The sequence below is a fragment of the Nasonia vitripennis genome, chromosome 4 (genome assembly GCF_009193385.2).
Source record: "Nasonia vitripennis strain AsymCx chromosome 4, Nvit_psr_1.1, whole genome shotgun sequence".
Classification (NCBI taxonomy): Eukaryota; Metazoa; Arthropoda; class Insecta; order Hymenoptera; family Pteromalidae; genus Nasonia; species Nasonia vitripennis.
The window spans coordinates 29,573,350-29,591,915 of NC_045760.1; the positions used below are offsets into that span (position 1 = coordinate 29,573,350).

The window sequence follows — 18,566 nt, forward strand, 5'->3', positions numbered from 1 at the left end:
CTCTCTCTCACTCTCGCGCGTCGTGTCCTCGTCCCTCCAGAGGGGCGCAACAATGCCTCCGTCTCCCTCGCCGGACTGCACGCGGCGATGACGCTACGTTTTATATATATATATATATATATGTATGCAGGGCCGTAGCTCTAAAGAACTGGCGCCCCCGCGCGTAATTGGACAATTTTTACGCGTGTGTTATTACATCCGGACGTGTGTGTGTGTGTGGATATGGGAGAGTCTGGTTTTGTTCTTTCGACGCCGAAAAGGGGGTTATTGAGTGGTCTTTATTTTTTCTCTCCTCCGTATATAACACACGCTTCAATGATGCGAGCGCAGATTCCTTTCAGGCTTCGTATATACTTGGAAGGATTTTTTCAAATTCTTTTATTTATATACGCTATACACTGTACAAAAAAACGAGGTCATCCCTCTAGCTCGCAATCTTACGCGTACGTTAAAAAAAAAAAAAAGGTACAAAAGTACGCTCTCGCCTCAGAATGTCTCGCGAATTCGCGAGCGAGCTGCCTTAGGTATACAGGAAAACAAAAGTATACGTACATACGCGGCGGCAGCGTCGTCGCGCGCGCAAAAAAAAAGGAGTCGCGACTCGGAGCATAGACGCATCTGACTTCGGGGCCCGAGCGAGAAAAGGGGGCCGGCGCCGAGAGAGAGAGAGAGAAAGGGGGGGGGGGGGTACAGGGCCCGGTGCGTTTCTTTCGTAACGTATTTATTCGAAGCGTACGCGAGTACAAAAGGACTGCACCCTACTTCGTAGGGGCTGCATTTCAGCCTCCCCCTCTCCCTCTGACTCTGAAATATGTCGCCGAGACATCGCCGCAGCCATTTAAAGCGTTATATGTTGTATAAGCCGCGCTCCTATACTTCTTCTCCTTCTTCTTTTTTTTTTCCCCAGCGGCAGCGAGTGCGAGAAAAAAAAGGAGAGCCTCGCCAAGAACGAGATCATATGTCGACGATGACGAAGAGCTCCGGCCGCTCGACTTCCGGCCGGTCGTGGATCTGCATGGCCGAGTACGTGATGGCCTTCACCTCGGCGCCCTGAGTGTGCTTGCCGATTACGAACTCCTCGCCAGCAGCGCGAGCCTTTATCTTGAAGTTCACCCGGTCGAATTCGGTGATCTTGACTCGCTGGAACAGAGACGAAAATCAATCGAAGGATACATTATGCTTGTGTGTGTGTGTGTGTGTGTGTGATGGTATCGCGGACGTGTAGGGGGATTATTGTGTAGGTATTTCGAGGCGATTCGAGAACGCGAGCTGCGTAATCGCTGCGGGAGAGCTATAAGCGTGTACGCATTCTTTTGCAACGTTTCAGGCCGGAGTTGGGTTGCTACGATGCAAGCGCGAGGTATTTTATCGCTTGTAGAGATTTTCGTGCTCTGAAATGCGCGATTATGAAGCTACACAAAAGGCGCCTGTACAGAGATGAACTTCACAGATTAAAATCGAGCGTACGATGGAATGATTATCAGCGACATATTTCCGATAACCGAATGTGATCCGGGATGACAGTCGTACTAGATTTACAGCGGCTTTACGTAATTCGAAGCATACCCTGGCGACGAGAAAAGGCTCTGCGCAGAACATGAAGAGCAGCTCGTCGAGAAAGTGGAAGAGCAGACTCTGCATGTCGTGTCCCTCAGCCTCCACGTGGTGCACTTGCTTCACCTCGACGCGCTCCAGCTCGGTCATGTAGCCGAACATCGCGATGGCGCACTGCTCGAACGCCTCCTCCATGGTTTCGCCCCATGAGTGCAGTCTGAAATTCAAAAATTCAAACATTCTCAGAACGTCGCGTTCGAACGCGATTCTAACCTGCCTCGTCGTCGTCGTCGTCGTTGTCGCGCGGCGCCGGAGAGAGACTTTGTAGGTTAAGTTCGATCCATAACCTCAATCCCGGTAATCGCTGCGGGATTATCACGCTGGGTTATCGAAAAATTACTCGCGGAAGGTCCCTCGAGAAGATCCCGTCGATTTTTAGGAAAAAAACCGTCGTCGGGGAAATTTTCTCTGGCGCGCGAACCACGTTGCCATTCCAACCTCAAAAGCAACGGCTAACGCGGTTCGAGCGAAATAATCCTTACAAGTGCACTTACTGTACGTCCGCCGTGTGGTCCAGATCTGCAAAAGTAAACAAAAAAGCCGTGAGCACCTCGAATCTTAATCGAGCCGAAGGGAAAACTCAGCGAAGAGCCAGCATCGATCCTTCGCCGCTTTTCCACCGCGAGTATCCCCACAATCCCAACGGCTCTCAACCGCCAGCCTCTTTGTAAACAAAAGCTACTCCGAAAAATAATCATCGAAAGAAAAATACTCACACTCGTACTTGCAGGGCGGAACAATAAAATCGTCGTCGGTGAGCTCGTCGTCTTCCATGATGAAAGATATATATGTATAAGCTGTATAGCGTGCGCTGCTGCGGGGCAGAAATGCGCGCGCTCGCTCTCCCCCTCTCGCTCCTCGACGGCGTCACAGCTGATCGGCTCCCCACGTGAATCGGCCGAATCAGCTGATCCCGTATGACAGCTCGCCGCCGATCAATGGACTCGTAGTAGAGACAGATGGCAGCACCTGCCGCCGCTCAGCCGGCCGGCCGCCTGCTGATACATCTGCGCGCGCTTTTTCGTCGGACATGTTACCAGCCTGACTACCGACCGTTAGCGGTGCCCAACCTGATCGACCGATATCTCTGCGTGTATACGAGTATATATACACGTTGAGTACTATGTGATCTTTTCGGTACGATGAGAGATGGTAAAGTTGTGCTGCGTCGAGTCTGATTTTCTACTGCTGATGACGACGAGCCTTTTTTACGAGTCGAAGGTAATCGCGGCTGCGAATTTCAAACGCGCGATTTGATTTGTGTCGCACGTGTCTGCAGATGAAAAATGGTTATAAAGTATATATAGGCTTGTTTTCGTACGCGGATGACGGGACTTGATTTAGCAGCCTTTTATACGAGGAGGAAAAAGTTGCGTAACGTGACAATCCTGAATAACCGAGGGCAAAGGCCACGTGTAGGAAAGCTGAATGAATTTGGGAAATATTTGTGTTGTCGAAACTCACCTGCTCGAATTTAGCGATAATCTAAGCCAAATCAGCTGGAACCATACCCAAACACACACGCACCGAGTTTGTTTATCTCCTTCAGATGTGACTATTCTATAACAACACTTCCTTATCCTCTCCATCAACGGTACAATTTATTCAACGTTTTTATACTCCTCTGTTTATTCGCATCGCGTATCGTAAAAAAATTTCCGTCGTGCGGATAGTGCGATAGTCGAATGCGGAAAAGCGAGAGAGATATCCGATAATTACCTCGACGAGCACGTGTTTTAAGACTCGAATTGCGCATCAGCACGTCCAAAAAGGATTTTACTGTTCCCTCGACTTTGCGCAATATCGAATTTGCATTTAACGGCAGAGCGAAGCGATTGTCAAGGATTGGCAGCTAAAAAAAAAAAATTAATGCACTCGGCTCTCGTTATAATATTCTTTATTATGGAACTGGCGCACGAGCGCATAAATATGTAAGCGAAAGATCGTCGCTCTCGGCACATGATCTCGATGCAGCGGAGAGCGGAGGTCGCTGCAGACCTACATAAATTCTTAGAGAGAGAGACTAGTAGCTTAACGCACTTGGTTATTTTCTGGACAAAAGGAGCGAAGCTGGGAGAAACTCTAGGTATCGAAATTCGAGAGAGAGAGAGAAGCATCTCGTCGTCCTTAAGACGTACGAAACAAAAGTGTGTCAGCGTGTAGAGAGAGATGTGTATTTGCTACGCGATGCGTTTTTTCTCTCCTTAAGATCGGAACTCGCAGGTTTGAGATCGAGACACGGGTAAACACGGCGAGTCTTTTAATCATCTCCGAGTGCAGTGCTCGTGTGTGTGTATGTGTGTGTTTTTTTTTTAATAATAATAGTAGTCATTTTTTTTTCAATCGTCGATCACCGATCGCGAAGCGCCTCGTAGAAACCGGTTTTTCGTTTAAATAAACGGCTTTAATCTTCGCCATAAATTTAACCATATAACGCGCAGTATCTTATATATAGTTATAGTTGGAAATATTACAGCGATGCTTTTTCTTGTACGACGGTTCATCGACCCGATTTTGTATATTCGTTAAAAAATCGGTTAGCTCGCCGATCTATAAAATGCAAACAATTTTTTTATTTCCGCGCAATTCGAGACGAGACGTTTTATCGCTGATGCATTTGAAAAAAAAAAAAAAAAGGCGCGAATCCGTAATGAATTACACTCGAGATTCTCGCACAAATGACATCATGCTCTCGCGAGAGATGCAAAGTTTATACGGCTATGATATTCCCTTGACACGAGAGCTTCTCTATAACACCTAACTGTATTGTAATAGCAGGTCGATCTCTCGATCCCTCTCGATAAATAAACATTTCTCGATACGAGATATAGAGAGCTAATTCTCGTTTATTCAAGGGCAGCGGCTTCGATCACAATGAGATTCTTCGTTTCTTACATAATAAGTACACATACACACGTACGAGGTGCATACGATACGCGCATTCCATAGGAGCGTAAGGCTAAAAGAAAGTTTCTTCTTTTTTTTTTTTTTTTTGAACTAACAACAGCTTTTTTTTCGATCTCTCGGAGTATCTACAGCGATTATTCTGGGCAATCGGTGCATCATATCTCGGACGTATTCATGTCTCGTATTTGCAGTAGTACACAGCGAGAGAGCCAATATGCGTTGCAGCCTCTGCATCAGGATCCTCGCTATATTGGCTTTTGTTTGCTCCTCGAACAAAAGCCTCTTTGTTCATCACACATATAATCCGCTCATTATCGTATACGCTTTTTTCCCTCAATTTCACTTTCCCTCCTCCGCCGACGCTTCTCTCGTTGCAACAGCCCCATCGCGGCTCAATTAATTTTGCAACGAGTAAAATTCGACCATTACACTGTACGCACTTTGTTATCGTCATGCATATAAGAAACAACGAAGCAGAAGCCGTACACCCGAGTAGCGCATTAATGACATGCAATTTTGCAACAACGCGAGCTAAGTCAGAGCCGCGAGTATGCATAGTCGAGGAGAAGTCTATAGCGGCGCTGCTGTTGCTTCGCGAGTCCTTGGCTCGGGAAACTATATAAAGAGAGCGTTTAATTGGCCGGCTGGGCATAGCATTTTTCAAGCGTGCAGCCGCTGCGTCTGTGTCCGCGAGGATTTTGTTTAAACTTGTTAATAACAAAAAAAAATATATATATATATCGATATAACAATGTCGCCGTCGAGGCAGATCTGCGCGCTCGTCTGCGCGGTCATAGTGGCCCAGGTGACCGGTGCCGAGGAAGTGCTTCTGCGTGAGTTTTTGACATTCATTTTTTGTTAATAAAAGCCGAGTGTTCGCACAGGGGGCTGATGTGTACGGGCAGTGTGGAAATTTAGAGTATGATGCATCGCGCGTTCGATATGCTAATTCTGCGCCGAGCGAGGCGTATTTTACAATAATAAAAAAAAAAAAAAAAAAAAAAAAAAAGAACGAGTATTTCTCGCTGATGCAACGTCGCTCGCGCATTCCTCCATGAGAGTATATGCGTATATTACGTACTTTGGAAAATTTTTCCGGCGAAGAAAAACGGAAGATTACGAAATCGCGGGGAAGGATGACACAGCCCACCCTTGGATTGCCGGTTGCGCTTAACCGCCGATTACGCGGAGATCCTCGGTTCCGGCCCCTGTATTATAGCATTACGAATTTTGAAAATTCAGAGCTTCCTTTTAAACAAATTACACCCATCAATGAAATTCCAGCTAGGAGCGTCAAGACCTGCCAGCACGAGTCCAGCGATTACTCGTCCTGTCTCAGACTCGCCATCCAGGAGTCATGGATGACCTTCGTCAAAGGTGAAAATCGATGGACACCATATATATATATATTTTTTTTTTCATTCTCGACTGAAGATAAAAGTTTAATGCTAAGGTATCCCCGAGCTGGGCCTGCCGGTCCTGGACCCGATGGTCGTGGACATGATGGAGAACGAGTACGTGGCCGGTGAGGTCCAGGGTAGATTCGTCCTGCGCGACGTCAAGACCTACGGTTTGGCCAAGGCCAACTTCCTCGCGGTCAGACCTTACCGCAGCGACAACGTCATGAACTTGGAGATCGACCTCGAGATACCCAAGATTTTCATAGACGGTGACTACAAGGCCGAGGGACAGGTCGCTCATTACAAGATCGGCGGCAAGGGTGAGAGAGAGAGAGAGATTTGTTTTTTTTTTATATATAGGACCTTCGTGGGTTTTGTCAGGAGAAATCGGCGGTTTTTGCAGACGGCTATGCGGTACGAGAAAATGAATAAATTGAACTCGATATACTGGAATTTTCATTCAGTGCAACAGTACTGAATGTTTCAAGCGTTTGTTATGCATTTTTCATGCTATGATCGTTGAATATTCAAGGAAATAACTGAATTTTTTAATTCATGACGATTGAATTTTCATCGTTTTTCTAGCCTCTTTTTTATCCGGTATAGCGAAGCTTACCGAAGAAAAAACTCGAGTTATTTCAACTAGAAGGAAATAATTTCAAAAATAAGGAAATAATCTCATCTAAAAAAAAAAAAAATTGAAAAACAGCACGATAAATCAGAAATGCTCACCTGTTCGTCGTACCTACACTCCATTACGCATAGGTTTGCGCGCTGGCGGGCTTTCGTCATAATGAGGGAAATATTTAGGTCGTAATAGGCGTTAAGGTAACTGGAGTATGACGGCTATATACGCTCGCGCCTTTTCCGCAGGTTATTTCAACATTAGCATGGAGGGCATCAGCGTCACCTGGGGCATCGAAGGACGAATCCAAGACGACCGATGGTCCATCCAACACTTCCACGTCTACCCGGAGGTCCAGCAGATGAAGGTTTACTTCGACGACCTGTTCAACGGCAACGAGGAGATGAGTGAGTTTCCTTTACGCATCAGAATAGTCAATGTTGAAGTGATAATGTCTAATCCAAATCGAAATTATTTCAGACAAAGTCGCCATGAACTTCGTTAACGAGTACTGGCCGGTACTCTACAAGGGCATGTTACCGACGGTCGAGAAGCACTGGGATTACCACCTTACCGACTTCGTTAACCGACTGATCTTCTCCCAGATCTCCGCTTCCAAGGTCTTCCCTTGAATTTCCTCAACTCGTCACTTTTCTAATGCCAGCGGCTGTCGAATAGATTTTCACCAAAACGTAGACAAGGATGGAACGAGCAGACGAGCTGAGAAATTGCGTATTGCGAGGGGACATGACGATGATTGTTTTTGAGAGTACAATGATGCCAGTACTTGCTGTAAATATAGAAATAAAAATTTTCTTCCGTTCAATTTCTCCTCCAGTTTTACGATTCGCGCCAAAAACACGTAAACAGTACTCCGTATCGATTGGAGAGCTCGTTGCGCTATGTGTACGGCAGAGATGTATCGTAGAAAGTTTTCTCGGCGCCGTTGTAAACTTTCCTTCGTTTCAGCGAGTGGAGTTGGACTTTCGCTGAATCTTACGTGAAATATCGCTAGTGATGAAAATAGAAGGAACCAATTTTCTAACAACTATGAGACCCTGTTTATTATCGATTCGCCCTGATGCATAAGGGGTAGATGAACATTCGCCTAGATTATTAACAAAAAGTAAAAACAACTATCTACAAAACGCAATGTCATATGTATAACAAAATTGCACCGGTTATCACTGAAGAGTGTGTATAGCCACGATATTTAGGTAAAATTAAGACACCGACACTCTTAAAACTAGTCAAAACGTTCGCTGCACCCATATCGACGTCAGCTTTCAATTTTACAGACAGGTATATAAATATATGGCTCGTACAATGTCAAATTTCCAACTTTTGATTCTTCGCAACCGAGAGTAAAAAAAAATTTTAAAATTAAGGCAAGTACAAAAGGCGTAGAGAGAAGTGTAATACTGCAGGATTTATGGCCGCAAAAACGTTTCCACGGGCACGTTCCGAACTATCTGATTGACGATTCCAGCGAACAGAGTCGAGAGCTTCTTTTTCAGCTGAGGCTCCATCACTTTCAGGACCTCCTGGCCGTTTTCGCGCAGGAAGAGATTGGTCGCTTCGGCTGAAATGATAAGATTTTTACGTTCGTGTCAGAGAGAAGGTTTCTGCCTTACCGACTTGCTAATTAAGTATGCGTGTTTCGCTATTGAATAATGCGTATTCCCCGAGATTTCACTCCGAAATTTCGTATTTTAATTAACGGATCAATTGCGTAACAGAGCAGCTTCTGGACTTTTACGCGATATTTTCGAGCTGATTTTTTAAATGAAAATTTGAAAAGCTGAATTACATCGCACATACCGCGATGATTTTGTAGTAAACAAACACTGCGTTATTCCAACGCTACTTTCAAAGTCCCAATGTCAAACTCATCAATGGAAATTGCGCGGAGAGTTCAGTCAACTCGAACACCGAAGCAAACGCCTATACGCAACCGCTTCGAATTTTGTAACTATAATACACCCATAAATTTCAATTTTCACATACGTATAATAATACTTACTCAATATCCGATTATTATTGTAGATTTTTCTAACTCTCATATTGACGTCCTTCACGCCGAGCTGGACGTCGAGATTGTCGACGTTCAGGTAGGTCTTGCCGTTGCGCGGATGCGTCGATACGGAACCCCTTACAAGGGCCCGAGCGTTGCCGAATCTCGCGTGGAACGTCCCGTTACCACTGGCCGGTAGGATGATCAGCACGCCGGAACTGAAAAGCGATCGAGCGTTAGTGTGGAACACAGTCATCATCGTTATGTGTTACAGAATGCGTTATAAAACTTCGATACGACTTTTCAAGTTTTTTCAGATAATCGATGTGTGACCTGTAAGGCACTGCAACAATTGCACAGTAAGTCAGTAAAAAAGCACGAGTGGCTCAAGCAGGCCGAACGAAAGTCAGTTTTTGCATAGGTGAGAGACCGCTATACATATGCACTGGGCTCGCGGATAAGGATGAGGGAAGTGGGAAAGCGCCTATGCGCCACCTGTCGGCGCTGACCGAAGACACCGGGCGATGAGCCAGTCGTAAATCGAGTTATGCTTGGATTTGGGCATGGAATTTCGATTATTTCGCAAAAACCGAGGATTGATCAAACCAAGTATCGCATAAAAATTTTATCTCTTAAAATTACGATTCATCACTCGCATCGACGTATGCAGACGCGCGCACGAGGAAAAGAGTTCAAAGATTAAAGCGCAGCTCCGTACGTGCTGCATTTAAATTAGGCAATCAAAGAGATTTACAGTAAAAAATCTCGCTACTACGTCAACTCGATTCTACAGAAAAAAAAAAGAAAAGAAATCATCCAAGGCAGCTAAGAAAACATAAGCCTCGGTCGTCAAGGGGCGCAATATTCCCTCTATTACGATGCACACACCTGGTATACTGGGCGTCAAGGATGAGCGCCGGCATTCGGATGATCGCCTCGAAGTCCGAGCCAAGCTTGATGTCCTCTACCGTGTAGTTACTCGCCCCCCTTACCAAGAGGTCGCGCAGCCGTACTGTGTAACCGTTCGGCCCACCTGTCAGGGACAGCTTCAGCTCGTCCATCTGTTGGCAAACGCAGTTGGCCCATTATTCACCCGAGTCTATACTCTCTGTATAGTCTACAGCGACTATACGATTCTCTCTCGCTCAGACACACGCGCGGATGTGCCGGAATACATATGCTAATCGATGCCGAGATTTGATACTTGCGCGTACGAGGAAGTGCGTAGAGGGACTTTACTTTGTTTTTTTTTTTTTTTTTTTTTTTAATATAATGGCCTCACGCGGATAGGATTAAACTTTCCAAGCGGGGGCGCAGAGTTTACGCTTTGTTTACGACCCTTTGTACGACGCACTCTTGGCAAAGCCGAGGATTTAATAACAGTTTTGCATATAGGGTAATACACAAGCTCATCAACTTTTTCAGTAGTTTAATAGCCCGGCTGTAGAGTTAACGATCGCTTTTTTCACCGGGTCCATTGTCAATCGGCGTATAAGGCAACACATTGTCGCGCGTGAGGAAGTTATTTTTAGAAACCCGATTTAATGCTCGCGATTAGCATAAGTCGGCGCGTAGATGCTCGAGACTTGCGTTAGGAAATACGGCTGTACGTTTGAATTTGAATTTCCCGCGAAAAACGTTCGCGCTTTCCTTTCTTTAGAGGATATATATATATATATATATATATATACTTACGTGAAACGGTTCAACAGTCGGCAGCTCGATTTCCGGGATACCCGCTCGGAGGTACGGCCGCAGGTGGTGCAGAGAGTCGATCAGACAGCTCTTGAGCTGAGGGTCGCTCCTCGAGCATTGCTTCACGTACTCGGCTGAAATTTCACCAAATGTTTATTTATCAAAACCGTGCGTTTTTACAAATAATTCAGATACAATCGAGTGCCTGGGATGAATTCGCGGCCGTTCACACTGCGGTGAGAGTCGGCGCGTTGCAAATTCCACTTTCTCGCCAGGACACTGCGCTCCATACGTTTACACACAAATATCGATCAGCGTTATCCAACGCGTTTAAAGCCCAAAACGCGAGCTTCTCTGATAAAATATACGTGTACTCACGAAGCGGCCCATCGCTGATGTCAGCCCGGACCACCAGCGCCAGCAGCGTCAGCATCAACTTTGCGTACATCATCAACATCTTGAACTTCGAAAGAATTAAAATTAACGAATTGTACAGCTTAAGCTGAGACGCCGCGTATAAGAACGGGTAGAGAGAACTGCACTGCTTGCGGCACTTTCACTGCGCGCGACTGCACTTGCCGAAGTGCAATAGAGCCGCGGAGAGGAGTCGCTCTGCTATAGACTCGCGCTGCAGCAGCGGCTTTGCTTCTTTCTTCCTCTATCCCACTCGCGGGCTTCACTCCGCGCCTACTACTACTACTACTACTACTACGGCGCGAATCAGCTTCCCTGACCTCGTTACTTCCCTTATTACCGCACGTGTGTCTGGTGCATCTAATGTGCTCATCCTCACAGGTTGTAACGTACAGCGATGTGTCGTGACGTTGCGGTGGGTTTGTTATCGGGAAGACGCGTGTCCTGGATGTTCGCTCGGTTGGATCTTGGCGACGATGTTGTTAGTGTGGGAGAGAGATTGTGTGAGATTGCATATATAGTGTTATAGAGTTTTGCTTCCTGCTATAGATTGGAGCTTTGTAATGGTGAAATTCTCGCTTTGAATTATATTCACGTTGAAAAGAATATATCTCATGGAAATAGTACATTGAGCAACAACACGATATTAACAACAATAAATTGAATTTAATATTACGTAATAAAACTAAAAAGAATGGGTCCATTTCTAACACTGCTGAAAACACGCTAGAAATGATCAATTTTCTCTCCCAATTTCAGGCATGGAATAAAGGGCCTATTTCATGGGCCTATTCCTCTCTTACAAAAATGATGGCCTTTGTTGTGAAGCAATTAATACGTGATTCTGGTAGAAATGTTTAAGGTGTTTAAAATGAAATGCGAAAACCTTGATAACAGATAAAATATATGTAATATAACTAGCAAGAAATTTTAGTAAAAATTAATCATTACCAAGAGTGTGTAGTATTTTTTTGAAATGTCAGTGAGAAGTTCAATTAAAAGAATAAAGAGTTTGAAGATATACTGTGTCTCTGTGCCCAAAGTCGCCCCGGTGAGGTTTGAGAGGTGAATTTAAAGAAAAGTTCAGTATCCGAGTCAGTAAGTTTAAGTCTATCATTATACAATGCTCTTTGAATTGTAAAAAGGCTACTAGACAACTAAAATATGACACTGCCACTTCCTATGTTACCTAGAAATATGTAACCTAGATGATTCTGATTATTAAACTGTTTTCCTTCATATTTTCACATCCAGGCTCATGCGAATTTTTTAATTGAGCAGGTCAAATTTTACATATAGCCAGTTACGCAGAAACTACTATCTCTAGCACATTGTATTTCTGGTTTCTACCATATTTTTACATGGAGAAACTGATAAATGTTTTGGCTTTTTAGTCAAGGTTTTAGGTAATTAGAATTTTCTATCTTTCCACAATCACAAAAGAAATCTACATGCAAAATATGAGCTTTCTAGACCTGTTAGTTTTCGAATGAGAAAAAATGCAAAAATGGAGTAACAGGTATCGGTCTCAAAATCTCTCACAACTGTTAAAAGTCAAAATTCTAATTAATGCCTTGACAAAAAAGCTAAAATACTTATCACTTTTTTCATGTAAAAATATCAGAAATACAATGTGCTAGAGATGGTAGTTTCTGTGTAACTGTCTACAAGAAAAATTTGATACGCTAAATTAAAAAATTCATATGGGCCTTGATGTGAAAATATGAATGAAAACAGTTAAATCATAATCATGTAGGTTACATGTCTTCTAGGTAGCATAGTAAGTATCCGTGTAAACTTTCAGTTGTATAGCCATTTTTTTATAATGCAAATAAATGGCATTGTAACGATAGACAAACCCACTTATACTGAACTTTTCTTCAAATTCACTATTCGAACCAATGATGACGACATTGAGCATTATTAATATATTTATTAAAAAATAGTTTTGAGGGATTTATTAACATGTTACATGCTTATGAAATATTAGCAGACGTTAGTGTGCCGCACAACACTTATAATACATTTTCTACCAGTGTTATTAGACAGAGATAGAATCAAGACGCCTTCATTCCTAGTAATTAAAAAAACCTATATCCATAACTCCAGCTTCAAATTTTCCAATCACAGTCACACAACGTTTTATTTGCATCGAAACCTCACTAAACTGCATCGCTGCGGTTTTGCCTATACATTGTTTACGTTCAATCCCATCAGCCGAGCTACGCCTCGAAAAAATACTTCCCACCAATAACTGCTTTGAAATGCAAATATTATGCATCGTTTAGTCGGAACTCATAAGTGTATAATCAGATAAACATAATGCACCTTTTTTTTCTGCTCTCGCACTCGGCCTTTGACGGAATTAATTTCCAGTTTCACCGCGAAACTATATACCTTCCCTGAAACATCTGACGTATACACGCGGGGATTTTACAACGTGACGTGCAAAAGTCTCGGAATCGAGCATAACTCAAGCCTGGACCTCGGACAACTCGTATGTATATGTGACGTTATAAATCGAATTTCGCTCATTTCCGGGTCAATTTTTATTTTTAGTTTTCAAATCGACTCTCGCGACAATCAGCTTTCCTGATGAGCTAATTCCGCGGAACGGCTTCGAAAAAGAGTCAACGCTACGCGTTTTGAACAGGAGCACAATGGAAAATATCCTCTGCAATAATTACTACGAGATGTCAGTAGCAACTTTACGTAACGCGAAAAGCCAATCGCAGATGTACCGCTCCAAAGGTCGTCACAGGCATCTCTCCTCGATGCGACCGATTAGCTAATCTCCCAGAACCGCAAGCTTCTCCCAATCCGCGGAAATTCTTCCCGCGCCGGTACTTTTCCCATTCGAAAGAAAAAAAAAACAGGTTCGCTCCACTAGTCTTCCCAACGACTGCAATAATAATAAGAATAATAACATCTCGCTGCCGCTTTAAAAAGCTAAACCTCCGGTCAGCTCGGATCCAGAGCTCCGGACAGCATCGACTCGCGAGGTTATCGCTACTCCCGTCTGTAATATAAAAATTGTGCAACCGCCTCTGTAATCCACGGAGCATAAGTGCCGGGATCGAAAAGAATTTCACACAGAGCCAGTCGCCCGACAGATCTCTCGGGGCCAGCAACTGATGCACTGTATACTGTACCGTCGTCGAGAGTGAAAGCGCGCGCGCGCGCTTGTAAGGCCCCTTTGGAGAACGCGAGCGGTACAACACACGGTACATAAGTCCCGGTGCGCCAACAACTTGTCAGCTCGCTTAGCGTTGGATCTTTTTATTTAATTTTACTATTTATTTCAATCGATCGTCATGTGGAAGTTGCTGCTGCTACTGGTCGGAATCGCCGTTGCTGCTGATTTCGGCAAGTATTGTGTTGAGTATAGAGTGTTGGGGAGGCTATTAAGCCAGTGCATCAGTGCGATTGCGTGGGCTAATGACGCTCCGGTGTAATTGGGAAGATTGTCTGGCTTTGGGGTATTCGTTAAGTGCGGAGGTATACGTGAGGATTTTCTGATTAGGTTACGCGCGTTATTGCCTAATAATGATCGATGTAACTTATGTGTGTTAAGTTCATTATTAGCTCGATCTCGCGACGATGTTTTAATTTTGTTGTGGTCCGATTATCGGTATATCTGGATTAACGCGTCTAGCTAGTGTGAGGTAACGAAAGCCTTTCGAATTTCGGTGCGTTTTTTGTTCAAAATAGAGATACACTCGTCTTTCGCAATGATCCTCCGACGATAAATTCCGCTGTTAAAATGAAAAACTCGGTACTTTTCCATATATTCAATATCCGATCAGCGAATGAAAAAAACCTCATGGGAAATGGAAAAAAAACTCGGAATTTCGATGATAATTCAACCCAAGCGCGAGCGGTGAACGTCGCTTATATCCCAGGACTCGTTGTCCTTCGACCGAGTGAAATTGCCAATTGCAAGATGGACATGTATATAATATCTCGAGCTCACGAGCGCGGAACCTTATACGCGATTTTGCATTACATAATTGCAACGCCGGCGTGGACCATTCGAGCGAGATATATATATATCACGAAATAGACACAGTCATCGTATATTTCAAAATCGGCTTTATTCCCGCCAATACACGTTACCGCACTCTGAATTTCACCGAAATCCCAACGAACCTTCAGAATATTTATCTTAAACAAACACGCACACGCGCGCACGCGCACGTAAAATTACGCATGCGCGCGGCTATAAGTGCAGGTATGCGTTATATACGAGCATAATATTATCTAGAACTCGCGAAGGATAGGGAAAGTCGCGCGTAGTCGGTCAGCGGCTCTGTTCTCGATTTTTTAGAGACGCGAGTTGTCCGTTTATTATTGTAATGAGTGTGCGCGCGGTGTGTTGTGATTATTTTTTCGAGAAAAAAAATTTACATACCCGCGTTAGCTCGTCCGCGCGCTTCTTACATAATACGCTGCATTCTACGGGAGGCTTTCGCGCACGAGCGCGAGTTGGATATATCTTTTATGTTAATAGAATGATATAATTGCACGATTTTAATATGCGTGACGAAATGTAGCGAGTATAACGTTCAAAATTTCCAGGCTAGTATTAATTATTCAGCGGCGGCGCCTTATGTTACGTCCGCGTGTTATTTTTCGGATGGTATAATGTCTCGGACTGCATTTCAGGTATGCATCAGGTTGTTTGGTAACGAGTGCATCTCTTATTCTGGATTAGGATCACCGACCGTCTCGATTACCCGGTGTATCTTTATTACCCAACCGTTTATACGTTAATTACTCGTCAAACGGATAAACACGCATCAGGTATACCTATATATATATATATATATATATATACCTGAGCGAAAATAGAACGAGCGCAAATACCCCTGGCAGTATGTGTGCGTAAAGAAGAAAGAATAATCCTAGAAAATCAAAGTCGGAAATTTCACAACACAGACTCGCGCATTGGCAAACGCGCAACTCTCCATTAGCGGAATTTTCGTTCGAAGCGCGCAATTACTCGCCGCCGCGTATATGTACAAAAGTATGAGGTATACCTAGCTTCGCGCCTACGTGTATACAACGACGCGTTGACCGGCACGTGCAGGAGTGCGTGTGTAGAGACGTTTGGAGCCGATTTCATCAAATGCCGCCGACGGAGTGAAAGTCGGTTTTGACCGGAGGATCAGAATAATTTATAGTCGAGGTAATTGAGTTTTGATCGAAAATTGTCGAGGGTATGTGTATATAGGTACTGGCGCTTTGATGACATGAAAATTACGGTGTAATCGATTATGGCTCGTAAAAGGAGAACGTCATGAAGAAGCGTAATCAAGTATTTTAGTTTTTCTGGCGGTACACGGTGCACATTTTTTGTATAGACTTTTTTTTTTTTTATTTTTAGCGAGCTCGTTATGCAAATTCGATTTTCAATGATAGATCGAAGGATGTATGTAATGTGAATAACTTCTCGGAAACGAAGCCATTCGATTGATTGTCTACGATTATTGGCTTGGAAGTTATCTTTAAAATTGACGGCGATTAATTTTATTTTGCGTCCAGTAAGTACCAGCTGCCAACACATTCAAATAACAGAAGAAACTCCTTCGTTGTAACACAATAGAGTAAAGATGCGAAATAAAATGCAAATGATAGCGACTCAGTTTTGAAATGGACGGCACACCTCTGTACATACCTTCCGCGTGTCGATTTTGATGAGGAGTGCAATAAAGTGCCCATGCGCCACCTACCGTCGCCAGCCGGAAACTATATCAGGGCAGAAAAGTCTAAAACTGTCTAATGCCTTAGTGTTATAGTGATCCTTTCTTAAAAAAGCGATGGGCTTTCTCGTGAGCATTTAATTGATAATCGATCGGCTGGCACAAGAATTTAGGAACGCGAATTTCATTACATAACCTACAAACGTTTTAAACTCTTAGTGCTCAGTAGGCGGGAAAATTAAAATTTTATCCATGACACGATACAAGGAGTGCGCGAAACGCATTTGAATTCTCCTAGCGCGATAAAAATAAAATAAACAAAAAATACTCACTCTCGCCGTCTCGTTGCAGAGGACCACTTCAAGGACTGCCGCATGGGCGGGCCGAACTTCGACGCCTGCATCCGCGAGGCGTTGAACGCCATCCGTCCCTACTTCAAGACTGGCCTGCCGAAATACAACGTGGCTCCGTTCGATCCGTTCTTCGCCAAAGAAATAAGCGCCAGACGGGGCCTGCCGAATCTCGGCTTCAGCATCACCTTGAGAAACGTCACCGAGAGCGGCTGGTCCGCCAGTAAGGTCACCAAATTCGTCAGCGATTTGAAGAACCACAAGGTCGGCGCCTAAACACAGTCGACACTCCAAACATACGCGTATTACATCTCTCTCTCTCTCTCTCGTGTATATTGACAGAGACGTCGTGTATTAGTTTTGGCATATGTTTTTTCGGGAGATTGTGCAACACAACACACTTAATCGTGTATTTGCGATTTTGCAGGTGGTCTACACCCAGAGCTTCCCAGAAAAATTCCTCTCCGGGGACTACGAGTTCGACGGGGCCATGCTCGGCTCCAAGATGAAGAACAAAGGAAAATTCACCTTGGGACTGTGTGAGTATAGAGTCGCTCTTTTCACGATGGAAATTACTGCAAATGTTTATAAAATTGGCGAGGCGGAAAACCTAGAAATAGATGTATTCGCTGATAGTGTAACGGGAGAAAATTTTATAATTGATGTCTGCGGTGCGTTTAATTGTCGATTATTGGAAAAAAAAAATTTGCCCCTGTAATGAAATGACACTTGGGAATTTTCTCCATAATTTCACTGCAATTACGCGCGAGAGAGGAGCGACCTGGTTTCCATCGACGATAAAAAACCCAATCGCAAGAAAAAGATTTTTCGCATTTTCCAATGGCTTGCATGTGTATTATATGCTTTTGAGTAATGTTTTTTTTTTCTTATTAGTTTTCGAACGCTCGCTAGAATTCTTACTCTAGATTCCAAGCTCGCTCGTAAATAAAAAAAAAATTAATTTTTCATTAACCTTATAAATTTTCAGACGATCTCGTCCAGACGACGACGATCACGAAAGAGCCGGGCAAGAAGATAAAGGTCAGCGTAAACGTGGAGACGATCCGTGACCTCAAGCTTCACATCTCGAACCTACTCTACGGACGCGAGGTCCTCGAGGGTATCCTCGACAGGATCATCAACGGAGCTTGGCAACCCGGTTTCGTGTTCACCAGGCCACTCATCAACGAGCTCGTCTCCACCGGCTTCACCGAGATCTTCGGCAAAGCCTTCCAGAACTTTCCCTTCGAAAGGATCATCAGGACCAAGTCCAACAACGCGCTCTAATGATCGTTTGCGGGAAGGAAAATTTTGTAAAAGTGTCCGGTTTCGCCTGACGAGAGCAGAGTCGAGTCTGTTGACGCGTGTAATTGGCTGTTAAGGGCATTCGAGAACCGGAAAAATACCAAATTAGATGCGGTTTTAGTTTATCGCCGTCCGTTTCAAAAGGAAGTCGTTATTGGATGGGAGATGACTAAGGATTTTTGTTTACAAATTTTTCCTGTTGAGATTGTATTACGTTATTAGTTAAGTATTTCGTATTAATTTAGAGTCGTAAGATGTAACTAACATCGTGTTGTCATAATTAATTCATTCGCCATAATTAATTTAGTGTATCTATGTCTTTCGCTTCTTTTTTTTGTAAAATAATCATTTTTTATTTTTGTAATATTCTACATTCAGTTGTTTGTACATATCATAACGTGTTTATATACGATAATAAATAAAGAAAATCATGTAAATGCTGAAAGTTTGAAATTGTATAAAAATTCTTCTTTAATGTATGCATTGTTTGACGTTGTGGTGTAATCCTGCGAAATTTTCGAGGTCTAAAACTAAAAATAT

The 18,566-nt window shown here is 43.7% G+C and overlaps 4 protein-coding genes across 5 annotated transcripts; 2 read left to right on the plus strand and 2 right to left on the minus strand.

Annotated features, from left to right (window-relative positions):
- Positions 1–259: 259 nt before the first annotated feature.
- On the minus strand, positions 260–3,199 carry LOC100123430 (protein archease-like). Its single transcript, XM_001607022.6, has 5 exons — positions 3,079–3,199; positions 2,331–2,887; positions 2,109–2,133; positions 1,567–1,771; positions 260–1,140 (listed from the first exon to the last, which is right to left on the minus strand). Exons 2-5 carry the CDS (start codon positions 2,386–2,388, stop codon positions 955–957), a joined length of 474 nt encoding a protein of 157 aa, XP_001607072.1. The 5' UTR covers positions 2,389–2,887; positions 3,079–3,199; the 3' UTR covers positions 260–954.
- A 1,825-nt stretch (positions 3,200–5,024) lies between these two features.
- LOC100114965 lies at positions 5,025–7,372 on the plus strand. Its single transcript, XM_001607800.5, has 5 exons — positions 5,025–5,354; positions 5,806–5,898; positions 5,975–6,241; positions 6,795–6,953; positions 7,027–7,372. Exons 1-5 carry the CDS (start codon positions 5,273–5,275, stop codon positions 7,176–7,178), a joined length of 753 nt encoding a protein of 250 aa, XP_001607850.1. The 5' UTR covers positions 5,025–5,272; the 3' UTR covers positions 7,179–7,372.
- Positions 7,373–7,588: 216 nt separating this feature from the next.
- Positions 7,589–10,869, minus strand: LOC100123423 (uncharacterized protein). The gene is given in 5 exon segments (NM_001160025.1): positions 7,589–8,128; positions 8,570–8,778; positions 9,449–9,621; positions 10,256–10,389; positions 10,634–10,869. Coding segments are annotated over 5 exon segments (747 nt in total). The 5' UTR covers positions 10,713–10,869; the 3' UTR covers positions 7,589–7,976.
- A 2,745-nt stretch (positions 10,870–13,614) lies between these two features.
- LOC100123417 lies at positions 13,615–18,505 on the plus strand. Of its 2 annotated transcripts, none has more exons than XM_008216646.4 (4): positions 13,615–14,035; positions 16,723–16,985; positions 17,149–17,260; positions 17,710–18,505. In XM_008216646.4, the coding sequence occupies exons 1-4, from the start codon at positions 13,984–13,986 to the stop codon at positions 18,006–18,008; spliced, it is 726 nt and encodes a 241-aa protein (XP_008214868.1). In that variant the 5' UTR covers positions 13,615–13,983; the 3' UTR covers positions 18,009–18,505. The 2 variants fall into 2 exon arrangements, with proteins under 2 accessions (XP_008214868.1, XP_032455172.1); XM_032599281.1 differs by lacking the exon at positions 13,615–14,035 and adding an exon at positions 15,234–15,857.
- Positions 18,506–18,566: the final 61 nt, after the last annotated feature.